At 39.7% G+C, this 21,118-nt stretch overlaps 1 protein-coding gene across 9 annotated transcripts in view; it reads left to right on the plus strand.

Annotated features, from left to right (window-relative positions):
- Positions 1 to 21,118, plus strand: part of shg (DE-cadherin) — a 406,513-nt gene that overhangs the window by 296,105 nt on the left and 89,290 nt on the right. For 5 of the 9 annotated variants that reach the window (XR_015538089.1, XM_087359672.1, XM_087359669.1 and 2 more), the window contains one exon: positions 6,224 to 6,274. The exons of the other annotated variants lie outside the window; for them this stretch is intronic. Coding sequence is in view for 4 of the 5 variants with exons in the window: in XM_087359672.1 (XP_087215798.1) it covers positions 6,224 to 6,274 (51 nt within the window). In the remaining variant the exon portion in view is untranslated. The remainder of the gene's footprint in view (positions 1 to 6,223; positions 6,275 to 21,118) is intronic. 9 annotated transcript variants of the gene reach the window in all.

The following is a 21,118-nucleotide window of genomic DNA, read 5'->3' on the forward strand; positions in this document are numbered from 1 at the left end:
ACAACTGAAATCATTCCATCACAAAGATTTATTGATTTTACGGGGAAGTCCACGAAATGAGGACATGAATTTTAACCCGTCTCTTCATAATTTATTTTCAGCGGAGAAGATTATTAATGAAAGTCAAATTTAAAAAGTGCTTAGAATTCCGAAGGGGGGGGGGGGGAGAGAAAAAATGACTTTTGTGCTGAAACTACAGATCCTGTTTCAGCCATTAGCAGAAGAAAAGATTCTTAACTACACAAATGTGTATTCAATGACATCACTTTTCTTTTACGACTTAAATCATCTCTCGCTTTAAGATAAAACGGAACAGAACGAAATTTCTCATTGCGCATGAAACGCGTATTTAAAGACAAGGGACTAGGCAGGAGTGCCATATAGAAGTTTCTTCTTATATCTCGACAAATAACCTCGTAACGTGATCGATATTTCGGGATGCGAAATTTGTTTTTAAAAAAAAGTTTTTGTTGTGTGATTGGCAACACTTGCCTAGGCCTAGTAATGCTGTACCTCAGGGTCAGATACATTCGTCCATTTGTGCAGGGTAAGCATGATATGAAGATCTATACTCTGCTACACGCAGCATCCCAGGACGTAACAATCTTCTTAACGGCCTCCGTGAGAACCTGAAATCTCATCAGAAAAGAATTTGTCGTTTCAACGTAGCCGGAAAGCTTGATCAGTGCTGCCAACAGCATGGGTGCTATTCCATAAAATTCCACTAGTTCACAGATATAAGAAAAACTGAAGATACTCATTTATCTGGCCTTGTAATCCTGGGGTCTCGGGTTCGATTCCCGGCGGTGCCCGAATTTATAACTTGTGTTGGGCAAGGCCGTGGTCTAGGCAACACCGAGTTTTCCTCCGGGGGCTTCTCCGGTTTCTCCGTGGCATCCCAACAATTACTCCATTCACACACAGAAGAAGGCAATGGCAAACCACTTCTGGATCAACTGCCAAGAACGTATATGAACAGGTCCCAGTCCGAGAAAAGGATGGAAGGATCCTGTTCATATGGACCTGTCGTCAGACAGAACACTAAATAAAAAATAAATAAATAACTCATACCCCCCCCCCCCCGAATTCCCCTAAATATTGTGAATAATTAATCCAGTATTTAGAAATCGTTGGAAAAGGGAATTTCGCATGACGAAACTTACCTGTTTTAGAAATCTCGACGGCGTGTAACCAGAAGCAATGGAATTAGATTTCCACGTTGAAATGTAATTTTTACACGCCTTTTAATAATATCTTTAACATCTGTGCCTACGTGCCCCACACAGTGTTTCGAAAAAAGCATAGTCTTTACTGGTTATCATATTATACAGTGATTTTAACATCGGCTACCTAGTCCGAAATTTAAGACGATCATTTTATCGTGTAATATTAAACGTGACATTTTTTTTTTTTAAAATTCAGACGAAATTTCCCCGCGTTGTGTGTTAGGAGTATGGACCGTAATGCCTTAATCACGGTGTCATGTGTCCACAATTTCTTTCAACGTGGGTTTATATAAACTTGCTTATTTTGTGTCTTATTTTAGCTCACTTTTTTACATAATACGGGGGTGGGGGGGGGGGGGGGCAAAGCCACATTTACAGATGTAGATTACCACCCACTGCGTCATTTTCCTTTTATTCAAACACAATTCTCTGGAATTTTCGAAGTGAAACACTTCTTTGAATGTTGTATAATGATACTGGATCACTCCTTCCCGGGTCACGTAATGATATTACAACGTCACCAATAACTTTCCAACTACATGTTTTTTTATGGTTATAAACTCACTGAAATCGTACTGAGTGTGGTCCCCCCCCCTTTCCAAGGTATATTACGAATGAACCCTTGATGTATTTTTGTATCCTGACTTTTGACATAAAAACAGTAGCTTAATATGCAATTTGCTTCAAGACGATTGAGGTTAGGTTGGGTTTCTTTCAATGTTGTAATGAAAATGCACACGATAAGTCATAAAGCCTGATAATGTTGTTTAGAACACTACTCCTAGAAGCTAAAAATACTATAAAATATAACTGAATGTAAGTTACTTTGTTCCTATCACGTATTTCAGCATTTGTAATATCGCGTAGTTTCAGAACCAGTTTTTGTTGCAAGAAACTTGTTTTGAAACGTGGTTGAAACATAATTTGAAATTAAAGTTGCGATGATAATTTATAAACGAGCTTTCATGGCTAAAGTCCTGAAGATGGAGTAAGTATGAAAATATCTCTCTTCTGAAGCGTATAGTGTGACAGAAGTTTATCGACGTTTCGGTGGTCATCGAACGAAATACAGAGGCAGCAGACACCTTTGATATGCCGGCAGACTTGTACCAGACGTCACGGCACAAAGACCCAGAAATGAAACCGCCTTCATCTTCTCGCTGGCGAGAAACTGTATAATCTTACATGGTCGTATGTCCCACGAATATCTTGGTGTCTACCTGGAAATTCACCCTCAAAACCAGCAACGACAGAACTGGGCTGAGGACATAGACGGATGGGGAAAAGAAAAATATGGTAGACCAAGGAAGAGATGGAGCTGTGAAGCCGGAACAGGCATGGCTGCCTCATTCGTGATATGTAGATTTGTAGCAGACGTGCTTGTCTTCGGAAATATTACGTCACCAATTAGAAACCTCTGTTTAATGTGCTCAAAACAGCCAGGGAGTGTGAATTCGTCATTTTCAGTAGGTAAATGTTCTACCCATGAATGTGCATTGTTTCTGAGAAAAGTGATTAGGAAGGAGATGGTGAAACGGGGTACTGTTGGCACTCCTGCTGATGACGACACCTCCAGTTCTGAAGACGTTGCACCTTCGCAGAACGTTGACCTGAGTTGCTGCTATACCAACGCTGTCCTGTCTTCGGCAGTTTCCGTGGCGCGTGGCATCGAATCTCCGACAGGTTACGAAGTTTGAAAAGGTTGTTCTTTTCGTTGGGACGTTTTCTTCTTGTGCAACTTCTCCATTGGATTGGTGGAACTGGAAGCTCCAGTCCTTTGTTTGTAATCATTTTCAAGGCTACAGAACCAGTTAAAATTTTTGTAATGCAGGAATTCGTACTGCAGGATGGAAATCCATTGTTCATTTCTGGCTTTTGCCTGTTACATGCATTGACGTTAGATTTCCAAGTAACTTTTACGTTGAAATTTATGCTGTTTCGAGAAAGTCTTCAATACAGAAAGGAACGAATGCCTTTTATATACACACACACTTTAAACTAACTTTAAAAGTTATTTATGAAATGTTGCTTTTCATACTGGGAGACAATTTTAAGCGAGTGTGAAGTCAAATATCATTTACAAAATTTTATTTTATTTTCTGGATTATTGCGCCGTGTAGTCTGGTAGATGTTTACCGACGTTTCGGATGTCCTTGCTACTTCCATCATCAGGGCGATGAATTAATAAATTCAGAAGACGGCAATCTTCAGTAACTCTTGTTCTCACGAAAATAAACTCTGATATTGGCCAGAGGGTTTGATATTGACAATTAATATCCTATATTCTGTTTAATAAGAAGTCATCTTGACATATTAATGCCGTTAAACTGATCTCCATACGTCATCAAGCACATCTGAAACGTCGGTAACAACCCAGAACGCTAGAAGGAGAAGTGACACTGAGTAGCCATAATTCATAACACTGCACAGATTGTGTCCAGCATCCCATCCGTCAACAGCACTCCATTTAATTACTTGTCCGAATAGTGTCTGATCGTGTTCCAGTCCATTACACGTTTTCATATATGTAACATGTTTCTACCAAACACCAGCTTTTGAGTTCTCAACTAAAGCCCATCTCCTGTGTTGTTATAAATTTACTTTGAAAACCCTCGTGATATTTTGCAACTGAATAAAGCCATTGCAATTTGCAAATTGCACGAGACAGTATCGATACCTCGATTATCAGATCGAATCGATCTTCAGCTTTCTGATATTTTTATAATCACCACCTAGCTTAATATCATCATGCGTTCTTTACACAAAGTGCTATTGAATGAACGCGTAATAGGAATGTATTGCCCTGTGTTAGATTACGCTTGGTATTGAGGACTTTTACTAAAATTTGTCAGATGAGTATTTGTACGCTGGAAAAACAACTCTTTACATGAAACATAAGCGAACTGTGTACTTACTGCAGAGTTCCTAATACCAAGTTTATAGTCTCTGTTCCTTTAAATAAATTGTTGCTGTTTATAGAACCCAGAGGAGTTGAGGTCTTGAGCCAGATTAATCCATTTCACGTCCTTCCACCTTACTTCTTCAAGAAACGTGAAAAGTGTTCAAGTTGTTTTCCAAAATTCCCCTTCTCGTTCAAATTTTACGATTAAAAGTTGTCACACATGCGTGCTACATGCTCGGTCCATATGATGTCCTATGATAACATTTGGTGGAGTCCAGACTTGTGAAGTTCTTCATTGAGTGACTTACAAATCGTTTTACGTAAGCCTTCTTAGTTTCAAGTATTCTCCTTTGTCTGTTGTTCCTCTAACTTGAGATTATGGCTCGTCCCTGATAATGAAGGCAGCATGTACCTCTGTAAAAACGTCGCTAAGCTTCTAGCAGAAGATGGCTTGTCTTCTGGGTTGTTGAGCCGTGTAGTCTGGTAGAAGTTTACCGACGGTTCAGATGTCCTTGCTGCTTCCATCACCACCCTGATGATGGAGGCAGCAAGGACTTCCGAAACGTCGATAAACTTCTATCAGACTACACGGCTCAACAACCCTGAAGAAGCCATCTTTAGACTCGTCTCCATGAAAACGTCAAATCCTACAAACTTCTACACGTCCAAGAAGGCAGTAATCTGCATAAAGCTTCTGCGTTAGGGAGTTTCTGCACTATAACGCACAAGAGGCTGGTCACTCAGGTATAACATTTGGTGGCAAGGATAGGAGGAAATGGTTGAGACAAACAAGGGGACAAGACAAGAGTTTGTTGTTTTTTTGTCGTCTTGTATTGTTTTGTCATGAAAGAGGCTATTCGGCAGGCCAGCAGAGGTGCGTGTTGGCCTTCCATGAAGAGGTGGAGAGGCCCTCATTCCTCCACTTTGTCTCTGATTAGAGTGTTTGGAGCCCAGAACACGCAAACGTACAGTCAGTGGTTATATTCAGAAGGCGGTAGACTTGAAGCAGCCCCCCCCCCTCCTCCTCCCACGGGTTTCCGGTGCATTAAAAACGCCTTTTTCCCCACATTAGACTGCCTTATAAAAGGGCAATCAGTGGCAAGGAATGCTAAACCCCTCTCCAGGTGTTTTGGAAAATCACCGGTCCCCATGGTCCCAATCGTTCAAGTTTCTCATTGCATTACGCACAATATTCAAAAGGGATGGTGTCTTTTGAGCGTAAGACCTACCCTGGAACCATCACAACACATTGCCCAATTGGTACCAGAGGTAAAGCGGAGTAGAACGTGAAGCTAACCACTTTCCTACGTCTAGTGCCGAGATTAAGAATGCAGGGCGCCCTGACTTGGCTCCTCCATACGCCCTTGTAAGTCAGAAGCTTTATAATAAGGATAGATGTGTATATATTGAACAAACATAGTATTAAAATATATTAAAATTGTCCGTCAATCACAATAAAGTAATATAAGATAATTAAATGGTTAAAATATTATCCTTTGTTCCGTATCGAGTACTCGATTTACATATGGAACATTCTCGACATGTTTCGGCTTTCATAGAGCCGTCATCAGGTGTATGTTATAAACTCTTAATTCAATTACTAATTTTTAATTTTCGTATAATTTTCTTCATTTTTCGCATTGTATCAACATTTGTTGTTGTGTTATATATCATTGATACAATCGTATTGTCGGAGTGATGTTAATGCTGCGTATATTGGTCAGAGAAGTAATATCGAAGTTGTACAACTTCGATATTACTTCTCTGACCAATATATGACCTGATGACGGCTCTATGAAAGACGAAACATGTCGAGAATGTTCCATATGTAAATCGAGTACTCGATACGGAACAATGTATAATATTTAACCATCTAATTATCTTATATTACTTTATTGTGATTGACGGACAATTTTAATATATTTCAATACTATTTTTAAATAAAATCACAATATGACGCACCTACAATATCTTATTGAACAAACAGTAGCGGACAGCCGACAAGCGGCGATCCTAGATGGAGTTATTGTGCATTGGTGCTGAAAATCTTGTGTTTGATTTACAATAATTGTTAATTTTCGTTCATTTGTTGCAGGTAAGAGAGTTGTCTGGTCACACGATCGCGTAAATTGTCGTCATTTGAAGGGTGAGTGTTGAAGACGTCTTTTTAATCCGAAATGTTTAAATGAATCTGTGAAATCAGATCTACAATTCCTATTTCGATCAAGATTACGACTAAATGGAAAAGACGGTGTACTTACATTAATGAAATCGTAATGGAATTAAGGCGGAAATAATGCATTAGCTGTGTGCAGAACTTAAGAGCAGTTAGTAGTAATTTGAAAAACGAATCTAAGTTGTAAGAGGCGAGCAGTAACTTGCGCGTTCGTGTTAGTGTATTAGTGTGAAAATTAACACCGATCTGAGTGTAGTTATTTACTTTGAAAGCTGATGTTCCAACCGGTAACAATGCTAACTCCAAACCGTTAAGAAATTTTGCAGTTCATTTTTTTATATAGTTTTCGTGTGCCATTTTCCCTTTTTTCTCGAGACACAAAGGCCCAAATCTTCCCCCTTTTTTTCTCTTACGCTCCTGGGGTCTGGTTTCTGCCGTGGAGTTATTAAATCTCTTTCTTTCTTTCTTTCTTTCTTTCTTTCTTCAAAGCACATAAAAGATGTTTACAGATGTAATTTTACATCAGTGTCGTATTTACTGAAATAACAATTCTACGGTTTAGTCTGTTAGTAGTATATCTGCGATAGAACTTTAATCACAGAATCTTCTCCGGGACAATTTCTAACTCTGTTGTTAAAAATCTCAAAGAAATGCATTAAAAAAACCTTGGAAATTTACGTATTAAAAAAAACAGTTTGTATTTCTTGTGTTAACAGTCGCTGTCATAAGTTTGATTTTTACGTGTAGTTGTAAATAAAGTTATTCATTTTTTTTGAAGACTTCCAAGCCCCTAAAGAATTTTGCTTTTCAGCGGATGATCGCGTAATTTCCAAGTACTGTTTGCTCGGGCGCTCCGTATTATGTTCATAGCTTCCGTTTTTGAAGCATTTAGCCACCTTTACATTGTGGGGTCTCGGGTTCGATTCCCGGCGGTGCCCGAATTTATAACTTGTGTTGGGAAAGGCCGTGGTCTAGGCAACACGGAGTTTTCCTCCGTGGCATCCCAACAATTACTCCATTCACACACAGAAGAAGGCAATGGCAAACCACTTCTGGATCATCTGCCAAGAACGTATATGAACAGGTCCCAGTCCGAGAAAAGGATGGAAGGATCCTGTTCATATGGACCTGTCGTCAGACAGAACACTAAATAAATAAATAAATTTCTCGCAATAAACGCAGTTTGAAACTCGACCTCCCTTACCATCCAATAAATGAAACACTGCAACCATGTACTTTATCAGGAAACGCGTATGATTTGGTGCGTCTTACTAAAAGCGTAAAATACGCTATCTTCAGTGATTCTGAGAAAGATGATTTGTATGGAACCCAGGGCAGACGAGATTTATCGATCAGGTCCTTGAAAGAAGGGGGTTTGTTGTCTTATAATTCATTTATCTTTCTTCTTCTCTGTCTCCATTATCATTCCTCGAAGATCCGTACAAACACACACACAAAAGGAAATTTGTCTTGTGAAAGTCTTAATCGATGTACCGTGTCTGCCCCCCTTCCCCCCCCCGCGCCCCAAATATATCGACTTTTTCCCTTTCACTTTATTAAATGAACGAGAAAAGCCGATTTCAAATACTGACAGTAGACGGTGTTGTCACAAAGAAATCTGTTAACGGGCTTGTGTATTAATTGCGTCGATGTTTTCGCAGGATTCTGCAAAAAAAAATTATTTTCTAAGTCAGGAGCAGCTGACTTGACCAGCGAATGTTTTTGTATGAGGTCACGTGTCTGACATGGATCAGTTGTGACGTGAGGGTTGGGCGTGGGGGGGGGGGGCTTATGGGACGTTGTGCTTCTGTTTTGGACACTTGTGTTCCGTTAGCAAACATGACGGTGGTCACTACAAGGTATGATACAGACGAGATTTTCACTGTTTATTGCAAATTTTATTGGTACTGACTGGTTGGATCTTTTCCTATCTTGACGTGATCCCCACGTTACAGCCGTCTGTCTGGCTCTGACGTCTTCGTTCAAGTGCAAGGTTAATGTAAGGGATGCTCCCTCCCCCTCCCACCCCCAAGAAAATATGTATACACATATTCATGGTTTAAGTAGAGTATGTGTTTGTTGTCCTTCTGTCAGGCTAGTGACGTAGGCGAAACTCACAGTTTTGTCCCGGATACTGTGCGTAAATATTCAGGTCTTGTCGTCATCATGCAAAGCAAAATTATAATAATATAAACACAGCTAATCAGTCCATTAGAGAAAAGTACACGTTGCTCGTTTTATGCCAGTGGGAAATTCAAGTTTGCTCCTAAGGAAGAAATTAACTTGATAGTGTTTTAAGAGCTTGTAAAGGCGATAGATACACAATCTTGAGGGAGAGGATGGAAAATGGTACATGGTAACAATGAGAAATGCAACGTACAAAATCTGTTGGGAAGACGCAGTTTTGGAGACGTAGTCGTAGATGGAATGATGATATTAAAATGGATATTTACGTGGTTCCGAGTGGTCTAGATTCAGCCGGCTTAGGATGGGGTCCATCGGCGGACTCGTGTGAGAGCGACGTTGAACTTTAGGGGTCCATAAAAGTTATACGTTTCTTAAGTAGCTAAGGGGCTGTCAACTTCTAAACAACTCGTCTTTCCACTGGAATTGGTTCCTCCATATTTTGCTTAAAGTCTCTGGAATTATAGTGTTTGGACCACACACTGGACAGATTTGAACATACCTATGAGCGTTGCGTGTGAAGGAATAATACTTAAAAACTACTTTAACTGAGGGCCAAATTACTATGTTGGCATGTTCTTAATGGACCACTGCGTAGATTTCATGTTTTTTTTTTAAATTTTAATTATGTGAAACATGTTTTGAATTTATAGCTTGTTCTCAAATACCTTCAATCTGTTTACGTCACATAATGTGAAGGACCAAGTTTCACACCCATACAAAACAACAGAAACAATTGTACTACTTTAAATTCATATTTCATTCAGCAGAATACAGTAATGTCGGGTCTGGATTAATTAGTTTCACAAGAGACGGTGGAATTCGCACGCTTTTTAAAACAGTACAGCGATACGGGTGTAGCTCGTCTGATACATGTATTTGCTGAACAGAATTTTATTCCACATTTTAAATTTAACCAGAATTACATACTGTCATGTCACGGGAACCTAGCGCTCATTTGTCTCGGATGTAACATGGCGTTAATACTTATTCCTGTTTATGGAAGTGCGTCATTTTTGACAATCGTCTACCTGCATACATGATGACTACAGTTTTTCTATATTCGCCTGTTCAGTACTGAATTAGGCGAACCGTAAGCACTAATTGGAATTAAACGGCTTTCCGCTGCTCATAGTTGTGCTGTTGTGAAGTAAAATTAACCCTTTGAAGCACAGTGGTAACTATATGTACCACCTGCTTTAACAGTAACATAGGTTCCGTATGATTCTCGCTATAAACATCGATTAATTCCTTAAACAGCGTTAACCAGTTGATCTTTGTAATGGTGAAGCGTGATGTTTTCTTTGCGGTACGGACTGAATTTTTAAATGTTATTTAGACGAGTTTCGTACTTCAAAGGGTTAACCAGTTGATCTTTGTAATGGTGAAGCGTGATGTTTTCTTTGCGGTACGGAATGTATGTTCGTGTGTTAGACAAACTTCGGGCTCAGTGTGTTAATTTACAGGAACAGATCGTAGTTTTTAAGCGAATTAAAGTGTCGTTGGATTACCAGTAAAACAAACGTGCAACGAGATATTTTGTAGCGTAACGTAAGGTTTATACTCGCCTACAAGTCCACGCTTAGTTATAACCCAGAAGACGAACATGTCATATTCACTGCTGTGAGAAGTGAGTTTATTAAACCCACGGAAACAAAGATGTATACACTTTGTTCTTCGCACGGTACTCCGTTAACAGTTCATGCACTGGAATCCTCGTCTTCCAAACTCATTAGTACTATTTCTCGTTCATTCACATGTGATCCGGGTGAAAAGTTTCGATTCAATCTGGAAACAGACGTACGAGTAGCCTGACCGGATACGGATTGTGACTGGTTACAGATTTCCTAGATCAGGCTTGCCCAACTTTTTTTTTGGTTGTGCGGGAAATACAATGAAAATATACTGTTACAGGGTTGACGGGCCTGGGTTAGGTTTTGGTATCTTCAGTTAGGTTAGGATGGAAGCGTCGTCTTCGGTGAAGTTCCATCCTTCGTATGCGTCGCTACGCCCGGCGTCGGTTTTGTAGTTGAGTGTTCGGTGTAATCTGGGCATTTATCGGCTGTAAATTTGACTTCATTTGACGCGGGAAGTCGATTTTTGAAAGTCGTCTCCAGTGTAATTCGAAGGGATTGAGTGACATTCCTGGAGTCTTGTGATTTCTCTCGCGACGCTTGGCTTAGGTTTTCTGGTTTCATTCTCAGCATCATGTGGAGACTAATCTGCGGTCATTAGAGGACGTCTGACACCATGCCCTATGTTATTGAAGGGGCTTCACATATATTTCTGGCGTGACGCCTGTAACGGAATCTGCCACCAAGATATGATTTCGACGTCAGGCGTCGCAACGCTGATAGTCACAATGCCAGGCATTGCGATGACAGGGAGGCGCCAAATGTAAGGCAAACTAGTCTTCGTACGATATTGGAAAGTACCAACTCGTAGCGTCGCGATGCCATGACAAGACGCCAGAAGTGTGAGTTAATTTTTGGGTGTAATTGGGAGTGATGCCATAAAGTCTCTGCCGCCTAACATCGGGACGTCCTGTAACGACACCAGATTACCACAAATAAATCTCCATATGACGTTGGAAATAATTGTATAAGTCTGAAACTGAGCGTCGGGAAGCCCTTGATCGCGACGCCATCAGAAGACTCGACATAATTATTTTAATCCCGGCAAAGAACATCCGCTAACAGTAAGGATTTATGATAGGGTAACTTGGGAATATGGAAGTGGTGGTAACTCTTTCGTTCATAGTTTGCCAGGAAACGGGTGGAATTGGGTTAGAAAACCTTTTTTTTTTATTATTTGAAATGTCTCCGCGGGCACCGTGTTGCCCGCGAGATGCAGGTTGGGTGGTGCTTCGCTGATGGAGGCAGCGAAGACCTCTGAAACGTTACTAAACTTTTATCAGGCTACGCGGCGCTAGAACTTTTTAAGAAATATGTCTTCGTATGATTCAGAGATTAGTCAATGTTGTATCAGGCACAAATGATGATTGAAATCTGACAACGAAGCTTTCATGGGCTATTTTGAGTTCAGACGCTGGGCAAAAGTGAGGGATTACTTTCTGTTCGCGCGAGAGACGGAATGGGTCACTTTGTGTGGCTGACATACGCTTGGGACCGTCGTCCGTCGCCTCGAGGCTGCTGGTCCTGTGTGCAATCGAGCAGGTACGGACATCAGGCCTATTACGAATGATTAGCAGCTGACACGCATGTGTGTGCGTGTGTGTGTGTGGATTGGTCGGGGTCGAACCCCGTGATTAATAACGGGCCGGGTTGCTCTGGTGAGCATGTATCATTACGTAATCACTCGATGCGTGCGTTATTGGAGTATTACAGAGATGAACAAGCTTTTGACCTGATTACCAGATGGGAACTGGGTATTGGCAGGTAAAACAGAGGTGAATTTGGTGATTTACAATTAATAGTAAGAATGATTTATAATAACGCTGCATCTACACTCTTGTGACGATACACGTAAGACCAGAGATAAGCAGTAACTCCGCGGAGCTCAGACATTTTTGACAAAACTGGTAGTCGTTGTACGTATTCAAAAAAGATGGGTCGGCGAAGCGTTATATTTTTCGCGAGAGCCCGGGTTTATCCTGTATTCGGTGTCAGATGAATCCAGTTCACCGTCTCACACCCCCAAGTTTTTAAAAGACGAATTTTAATACTCTTGCAAATAAAGGGACACGGATTTTTGCAGCAAACGATCGTCACTAGAAGCTCACGTAAGGGGAGCCTAGAAGTCAGTGTTTGAATTAACTGACCACGCATGTCACGTACTGTTGCACTGTTGACACACCCTCCCTCCGTGGCTGGAATGTTCTGCCATTTGGTATTCTCCAGGCGACAAAGTCTCGGTGTTTGCAATGTCTTGTCGTTTACATTTTCCCCACTGTTTCACCAAGTCTGTATCTGTGTGTGTGTGCCTTATGACATGGTTCTTGACCTTTTAAAGTCTAATGGTAACTATATATACCACCTACTGTTACAATCAGTAACTTTGCATTTTGTATTTCGTATGATTTTCGGGAAAAACAACGATTATTTCCCTAAACAGCGTTAACCAGCTCATCTTTGTAATGGTAAAGTGTAGTGTTTTCTTTTCGGTACGGACTAAGTTCTTACGTAATATTTATACGAGCTTCGGCTTCAAAGGGTTAATCACATGATTATCGTACCTCATTACGATACATTTTAATTGAATCTAAAAATTCCTTACTGTTGTCGTGCGTAACTGATTTTAATCCAAGATTTCACTGTTAATGAGGTAGACGTGTATAAACATTTCCGTCTCTCTCCGCTGATGGGGAAACAATGATATCTGCATTACATTCTGTACGGTGGTCCGCCATTTGTTCCTGAACGTGGATGGCACGTGTCATATCAAGTCTGTTAAACAGTGGCGTTGTTAGCTGCTATTGTGGGACAAAATAAAGGGAAAGTTATTTGTACTTCATCAAATTGCTTTAATCGCTTTGTAATGCGAAAAAAGAAATACAAATTTACTCTATAAATAAACGGAATGTCACGAAGTTGAAAGTTACTGGAAAAAGCCTGTGTTAATAAAACATTGGGGCAAAATTAGATCCTCATTGAACTTGATCGTTCGTACGAGAGTCACTCAACTCTTCGTCATAAAAAGTCATAAAGCACGTTTAATTTTTCTGTAATTTACGTTCTTAAAAAAGATGAAATTGATTTTATTCGTACGTTTGTAAGAACAGTCTCGTACATTTCTGGTCGTTTCCGAAAGCGTACGGAATGGAACTTAACAGCGAAGTACACTCGCTGTTTCTTATATAAGCCCATTCTCGCGTGTTCTTCTTGAGATAGAGGAAATACGTATTCCCTCTTCTTCAAAATTTGGTCTAATATATTTAGTCTCGGGGACGATATTCGAAACTTGTTTAAACAGTGAATAAGATTCTCAGTATAAACAGAGATTATTTCCTTAAACAGCCTTAACCAGTTGCTCTTCGTAATGGTGAAGTGTGGTGTTTTCTTCGCGGTACGGACTGGATTCCTAGATATTGAGACGAGTTTTGGCTTCAAAGGATTAACCAGTTGATCTTTGTAATGGTGAAGTGTGGTGTTTTCTTCGCGGTACGGACTGAGTTCTTACGTAATATTTATACGAGTTTCGGCTTCAAAGGGTTAACCAGTTGATCTTTGTAATGGTGAAGTGTAGTGTTTTCTTCGCGGTACGGACTGAGTTCTTACGTAATATTTATACGAGTTTTGGCTTCAAAGGGTTAACCAGTTGATCTTTGTAATGGTGAAGTGTGGTGTTTTCTTTGCGGTACGGACTGGATTCTTAGATATTGAGACGAGTTTTGGCTTCAGATGGTTGACATCTGCATTAGGCAGAGGTTACTCAATGGCTGATCTACCCTTGTTGTCTAAAATGCAAGCATTTATTCCTGTCGTTTTAAGAACTCGCTGGGAAAAATTACATTGAAGTGGATTGGCTTCTTGAACTCGTTTCACGTCGTAATTTTTAAATGGACATTATCGTAATTTACAGTGGAATAACCCAGTGATGGCTACAATATCGATTAATCGATCTAAAAACACGGTGATTGCCTCTTTCATGTATAGACTGAGAATTCTTTGACTGTCCAGTCGTTGAATACCGTAGGTCATATTGCTGGTACTGCTATGATTATCAGGTTTTAATCGTCTAGCAGCTAATGAATAGGAACTGAGCCGTTCGGACGTACGTGTTTGCTGCTGGTGTGTGTGTAGAAACAATTGGATATTATGGGATCCAGCTGTTTGAAATGATACGTTTTGCATTTATAAAGTTGCTTTCATTTGTTAAATTTAACATGTGTTATGTAAAAACTTATTTGATATTTGCTTGCTCTCCCAGGGATTTTCTTTTTTACAATTTCTTTCACCATTGGCTATTATTTCCAAGAACTTGCAATATCAATAACGATAATGTATTTTCCTGTTCTTTAATTTTCCAAAATTTTTGTCGTTCGCAATGTAAGTTACACGCATGAAGCGTGAAACTGATTAATTACATTATTAGAATGCGTCTTTTAATCCCCTTCCGTGGTTTTTCGTTTCATAGAGGATACGAAGCTCCTTTGTCCCGCCATGACAGTTTCAAATGTCCTCCAGTTTTCATAGAATGTTGTATTTATAACGGTTTAAAAGTATGGATTTCTCTGTTTTTGCCTGACATTTACAGTAATCGCATGAGAACCGTAGAATACTGAGACACCTAAGCGCAATGAATACTGTACGAAGCTTAGAGGTAAATGCACACCAAACTATAACGACCGGCATTTATCAAGTTACCTGTCTCATGCCGTAACAGCTTCCTCATATAATGTTATCAAGTTTCCTCGTGTTTTGTGCCCTGTGGCTCGCGAGTAGTGTGTTGGTCGCGAGTTTTGCAGACCTCAGAACAAACACGCGCGCAAAAAAGTTAACTCTTGATTTCAATGCTTGGATCATGCGTATGATAATTCATATATATTTATTATAAATACGAGATGATTAAAAGAAATATACTGTGCTTGAGATTGGATTGTGATCTCTTTGGTTATGACGCCCTGAACTCCTCTGCCATAGACATGGGAGCGTGTTACTCCGAAACGTCGTTATCCACCTTTAAGACTACACTGCGTCATAACCTATGAAACGAAAATAGAAATTTTTACCGTCATGAAAATCTCAGAATGTCGCACATGAAGACAAATTCTTGGTTAACCAGGTGATTTCTGTAATGGTGAAGTCCTGTGTTTTCTTCGCGGTACGGACTGTATTCTTAGATATTTAGACGACTTTCGGGTTCTTCACATTTCGTCTGTCTACCGGGTTGTGTGGTTTAGGTAAGGCGGGAGGAGGCTTCCCACTGCTTGATCATTAAAGTGTTTGGTGCCACTAATCAGATAACTTGTAGATGCGACTCCGCTCATATGAGCTTTCTAGGGTGTGAAATTAATTAAAATTACGCAACCGTTGCAGTCAACATCCATTATTCCTCTACATTAATGGTGAACGAAGTTTCCAACACTAAAAGTCACACGAGACAGATGACTTCATTGACTTCACACTGTCTTAGTGTAAGCTACTCAGTCAACCGTTGATAATTGTGTCTTCCAGGACTGTGAAGTTAAAGCTTGTTGGTAGATGAGGACACGTCATAGATGATGGTAATAGGCCGGGAACTTCAGATTAACCTTTTACAGCTCACTGGTATGTCTACTGCCTGCCTTAACATTCAGAAACTCTCAGTTTTGCCAACCGAGAGTATTTATAAGTTTCATATGATTCTTGTACACTTGGATTAATTCCTTAAACTTGCGTTGATCTTTTTAATGGTGAAGTGTAGTGTTTTCTTCGCGGTACGGAATGAATTTACAAATCTAAAACTTCTTGACGATGGTGAAGAGTCAATTGAATAAAAAATTTCCTTGGATATTATCCATCGTCTAGTAAATATAAAACGTAAAACGACGTTTCGGAGATGGGACTCTATCTCCGTCTTCAGGTTCCGTGTGTCATTTGTATTGTTTATGAAATAATATTACCTCGGCGAGGGAAACTTTCTTACTGTCCATTGAATGGAAAGTTTGTTCTTTGTAACCTAATTGTTGGTTAACTAAATTTTCACTGCCAGCTCGATTACAACATGATCAGTTAATTGAATAAAAATTTCCTTGGATATTATCCATCGTCTAGTAAAATATAAAACGTAAAACGACGTTTCGGAGATGGGACTTATCTCCGTCTTCAGGTTCCTACACAGTTGGGCCCACTAGATAGAGCTAATCCCTATCTCCGGACCGGAGGAACCTGAAGACGGAGATAGAGTCCCATCTCCGAAACGTCGTTTTACGTTTTATATTTACTAGACGATGGATAATATCCAAGAAAATGTTTATTCGATTGACTCTTCGGAAACTGAAGACGGGGATAGAGTCCCATCTCCGAAACGTCGTTTTACGTTTTATATTTACTAGACGATGAATAATATCCAAGGAAATTTTTATTCAATTGACTCTTCAGAAACTGAAGACGGAGATAGAGTCCCATCTCCGAAACGTCGTTTTACGTTTTATATTTACTAGACGATGGATAATATCCAAGGAAATGTTTATTCGATTGACTCTTCAGAAACTGAAGACGGAGATAGAGTCCCATCTCCGAAACGTCGTTTTACGTTTTATATTTACTAGACGATGGATAATATCCAAGAAAATGTTTATTCGATTGACTCTTCAGAAACTGAAGACGGAGATAGAGTCCCATCTCCGAAACGTCGTTTTACGTTTTATATTTACTAGACGATGGATAATATCCAAGGAAATTTTTATTCAATTGACTCTTCGGAAACTGAAGACGGGGATAGAGTCCCATCTCCAAAACGTCGTTTTACGTTTTATATTTACTAGACGATGGATAATATCCAAGGAAATTTGTATTCAATTGACTCTTCGGAAACTGAAGACGGGGATAGAGTCCCATCTCCGAAACGTCGTTTTACGTTTTATATTTACTAGACGATGGATAATATCCAAGAAAATGTTTATTCGATTGACTCTTCAGAAACTGAAGACGGGGATAGAGTCCCATCTCCGAAACGTCGTTTTACGTTTTATATTTACTAGACGATGGATAATATCCAAGGAAATTTTTATTCAATTGACGGAATGAATACTTGACTAGGAAAATCACGAAAGAACTTTTGAGACAGAACTGTGTTTCATGGCTGCCAGGCGAAACCAGTATACTATAAATAGTGTTACTGCAATATTATGGCAATGTGATTAATAGTCTTACACGACGTGGAAAGGACGACTCATTTAACTTTTCGTGATTAATTTCTAGGGGCAGCGTGGTTGAAAAGTAGTGAGAACCAACGTGTGTTATAGTTATACGTTCTTGCCACACCATGCCTTCGTAAAATTGGATTTTCCTTATAAATTACGACAAAAACAAAGTAAGTGAATATTGGGTTACCGTATAGACTTTGCTGTATGTCGTTTATGTCTGAAATTCGACGATAGAAGAGAAGCAGGACTCTAAACTATAAGTGTTATATTGAAACAACCTTTTTATGTATCATAAAATAAACTACCCAGCTCGTATTTTGTATTCGTACGCCAACCTTTGGTTGGGGTGTTGGGTGCCTTCAGTGCTTTCGGGGGCTGAATCAATTCCACTGACAGTGAACTTTAGGGATAAGCATTAAAGATCTTTTTTTTAAGATAAGGAAATACTGTTCTTTTATGGTACTTCTTGTTTGACCCTTTGAAGCCGAATATCTGAGAGAAGATAAAAAATTTGAGGGCCGGATGTGCGGCTACGAAGGTCCCCAGGCAGTGCCCGCTCGTCTTTGTGGTAGAGATAGGTTTAGTAAAGGTAATGTATTTGGAAGTGGAGAAGGTGGGATTAAAAATGGGGTAGGAAAGAAGTTGAAGCCGTTCGTCTCAATATTATTTAAGAATTCAGTCCGTACCGCGAAGAAAACACCACACTTCACCATTACAAAGGTCAACTGGTTAACGCTGTTTAAGGAAATAATCGCTGTTTACCGTGAAACTCTTACGAAACGCATAATGACATTCTGTTGGAAAAATGCAGGGTTATTGAATGTTAAAGGGTGTGGTACATATAGTTACCACTAGGGTTAAAAAGTTAAATAGTTCAGTGTTTTGATACTTTAATCTTCGAAATTTGTCGATAGTTGACTGAAAATTTGGAAAGTTTATTAACAGAAAATATTATTAGGAAAATGTTTATTATCCTCTTGGAAAACATACATTGGTCGATCTGGGAAACGACGGATTGAAGTCGGAACAAAAAAAGAAGTAATCGATTTTAGTTAGGTTACTTACATGTTGTCATCCGGAGGGTCATTTACGGGGGTGAGATGCTCATGAGGAAAACTGCAAGTTTGCAGGGGCTTTATGGAAACTTTCTTGAAGAAACGCTCTCTGGTTAGTCACAATCGTAAGTGTTTCGCCATGAACGCTGACGCTGAAGGTCCTTTAACCCGTATGATCCTATAACTTTGGAATGTCGCGTGAGGAATAACAACGAGTAGAAACGCTTTGCGTTCAAGTGCAGACAACTGATATAATACAGAAGGAACTGCCTGATGTTTGACAGTTGCAACTCACAAGTTTCGCTGCCTTCTGCAAGTTCACTTACTCACTTCTGAGTTCCTCCCATTTTATGGAACTCTAATTTCCAGAGTTGACGAGAGCCTGCCACAGGACCCTGTCTTAAATGAACTGTATTCGGCCAACATCCGTACACAATATTGCTTTTAACCTTCCAAAGCACATTGGTAACTATATTTACCACCAGTAATTCTGAATTTTGGCCACGGAGTATGTCTCTGAGTTCTGTATGATTCTCATAATAAACAGTGATTATGTATTTAAACAACGTTAACCAGTTGATCTTTTAATGGTGAACTGTGGTGTTTTCTTCGCGGTACGGACTGAATTCTTAAATATTATTTAGACGAGCTTTGGCTAATACAAAATTTCAAAATTCCGTCTTTTATGCCAATCATCACACTAACGCCTTCACTCTTACTTTATCCTTAACAGAAGGACGAGCGGGCATTGCCTGGGGACCTTCTAGCTATAAGATGCTCTTTCTCCCCCCCCAGATATCGAAGTGTCTCTCACTTCTCCCCCCACCAATTTCCTCTTTCTCTCTCTCTCTCTGGCTTCAAAGGATTAACCAGTTGATCTTTGTAATGGTGAAGTGTGGTGTTTTCTTCGCGGTACGTACTGAATTCTTAAATGTTATTTAGACGAGATTCGGCTTCTAAGGATTAAAGCCCAACATTATAAATCTCTGAGCACTAACATTTAATAAAAGTGTATGAATTATTCCTGAAGTACGTTTAACACCGAAAGATGAATACGGAGAGGTTGTAAAAAGTAATATTTTTCGTGCCTTACGCGAAGTTAGGAATTAATTAGGCATCAAGAAATTAAGAAAGCCTTACGGGGCAGTTCATGAGTTCCCATCTGTTGAGGAGACGCACCTTTCAGCTCATAAACCCTGTGTGAAATTTTAATTAAATTTAGCGTGAGAGACCCTTAGTAAAACTTTATGATAAAGGGTGATTTTTGAACTTGATGGTTCTGTACTTGAAGACGTGAATGAACGTCGCTTCTTGTATGTTTAATTGCGCGCAGTCGGCAGTCAGTTACAAAAATGCCGAGCAGATAAATTCTGGGAATGCTTACAACCATTAAGTTTACAAAAAATGTGAGTTCCGGTAACTATAATTTTCTATTTTATTATGCGTGTCACCTGATTATTGTCATTAGGACAGAAATAAATCGCGAGAGAAAATTGTAACTTGCAGCAGGGAGTTTGTGTGACTGCTTAAATAAATATAATTTATTTTGATGTATTGTATATGTGGATAAAACCGTCTTGTCACCCCAAGGAAAGAACACAGATTTGCGGCCTTAAAAAGTTGTATCCTGTTGTCTGGGTAGATGAACTAATGAAAATTAGGTGTACTAGCCGTCACCAAATTGCATGTCCATCCACGGTTGGCAGTTGTTCTGCTTCAGGGACCCACGACAGGAAGAGTTGTTGTTTTTTTGTTTTTGTTTCAGTGGGTGGCGATTACTATCTCATCTCCTTGATTTTAGCCGCATGAAGCCGTAACTGGTCTAAATAATATTTAAAGAATCGGTCCGTACCGCAAAGAAAACAAAACTCTTTACCATTACAAAGATCAACTGGTTAATACTTTGAAGAGAGAAGAGAGAGAGAAAGAGGAAATTGGTGGGGGAGAAGTGAGAGACACTTCGATATGGGGGGGGGGGAGAGAGAAAAAAAGCATCTTATAGCTAGAAGGTCCCCAGGCAATGCCCGCTCGTCCTTCTGTTAAGGATAAAGTAAGAGTGAAGACGTTAGTGTGGTGATTGGCATAAAAGACGGAATTTTGAAATTTTGTATTAGCGAAAGCTGAGGCTATTAATTTGGAAGTTTAATACATAATTTAGAAGTCCCTACTGAGGGGAGGGGGTAAATTTTGACGGCGTTAAGGGGTGGTAAATTTTGATTAATTTAAATCGGGAGGGCTGCATGAGAAGCTTATAATCACTTGAAGCTCGTCTGAATAATATTTACGAATTCAGTCCGTACCGCAAAGAAAGCACAACTCTTTACCATTACAAAGATCAACAGGTTAACGCTGTTTAAGTCTTAAAGGGCAACATTACGGCTATGTAATCGATATTTTAGTATTTTTGTCGGAATTACTCCATTTACAAGTACCACTAATTCGTTTCGAGACCATTACATAATTTGTTTCGGAATTATATTTTTTCTGGCATTGTTAGTATTGTATACGGCTTAGTGAACGAAAAGTCTCCATTCCCATGTTTTATATATTTAACGACGCTTCCAGTAACCCAACGTCAACGGGTCACTCCTTGGCCCCCTTTTTTTCCTTTTAGATTTCTTGCAGTATCTTTCTGAACCGTCTTGTTCTGGGTCTACCAGCGGGGCTGTTTCCTTTAAATGTTTATATCCATGAAATACTGGAACTTGTTAGGTGTTAGATCGTGTTCTGTGACTCGAAATTGGAATTTCGGTAAGACAAAACGCG

This window comes from Zootermopsis nevadensis, unplaced genomic scaffold, assembly GCF_977971745.1.
Source record: "Zootermopsis nevadensis isolate Lab colony 2312 unplaced genomic scaffold, Znev_1.0 Znev_ptg000032l, whole genome shotgun sequence".
Lineage (NCBI taxonomy): Eukaryota > Metazoa > Arthropoda > Insecta > Blattodea > Termopsidae > Zootermopsis > Zootermopsis nevadensis.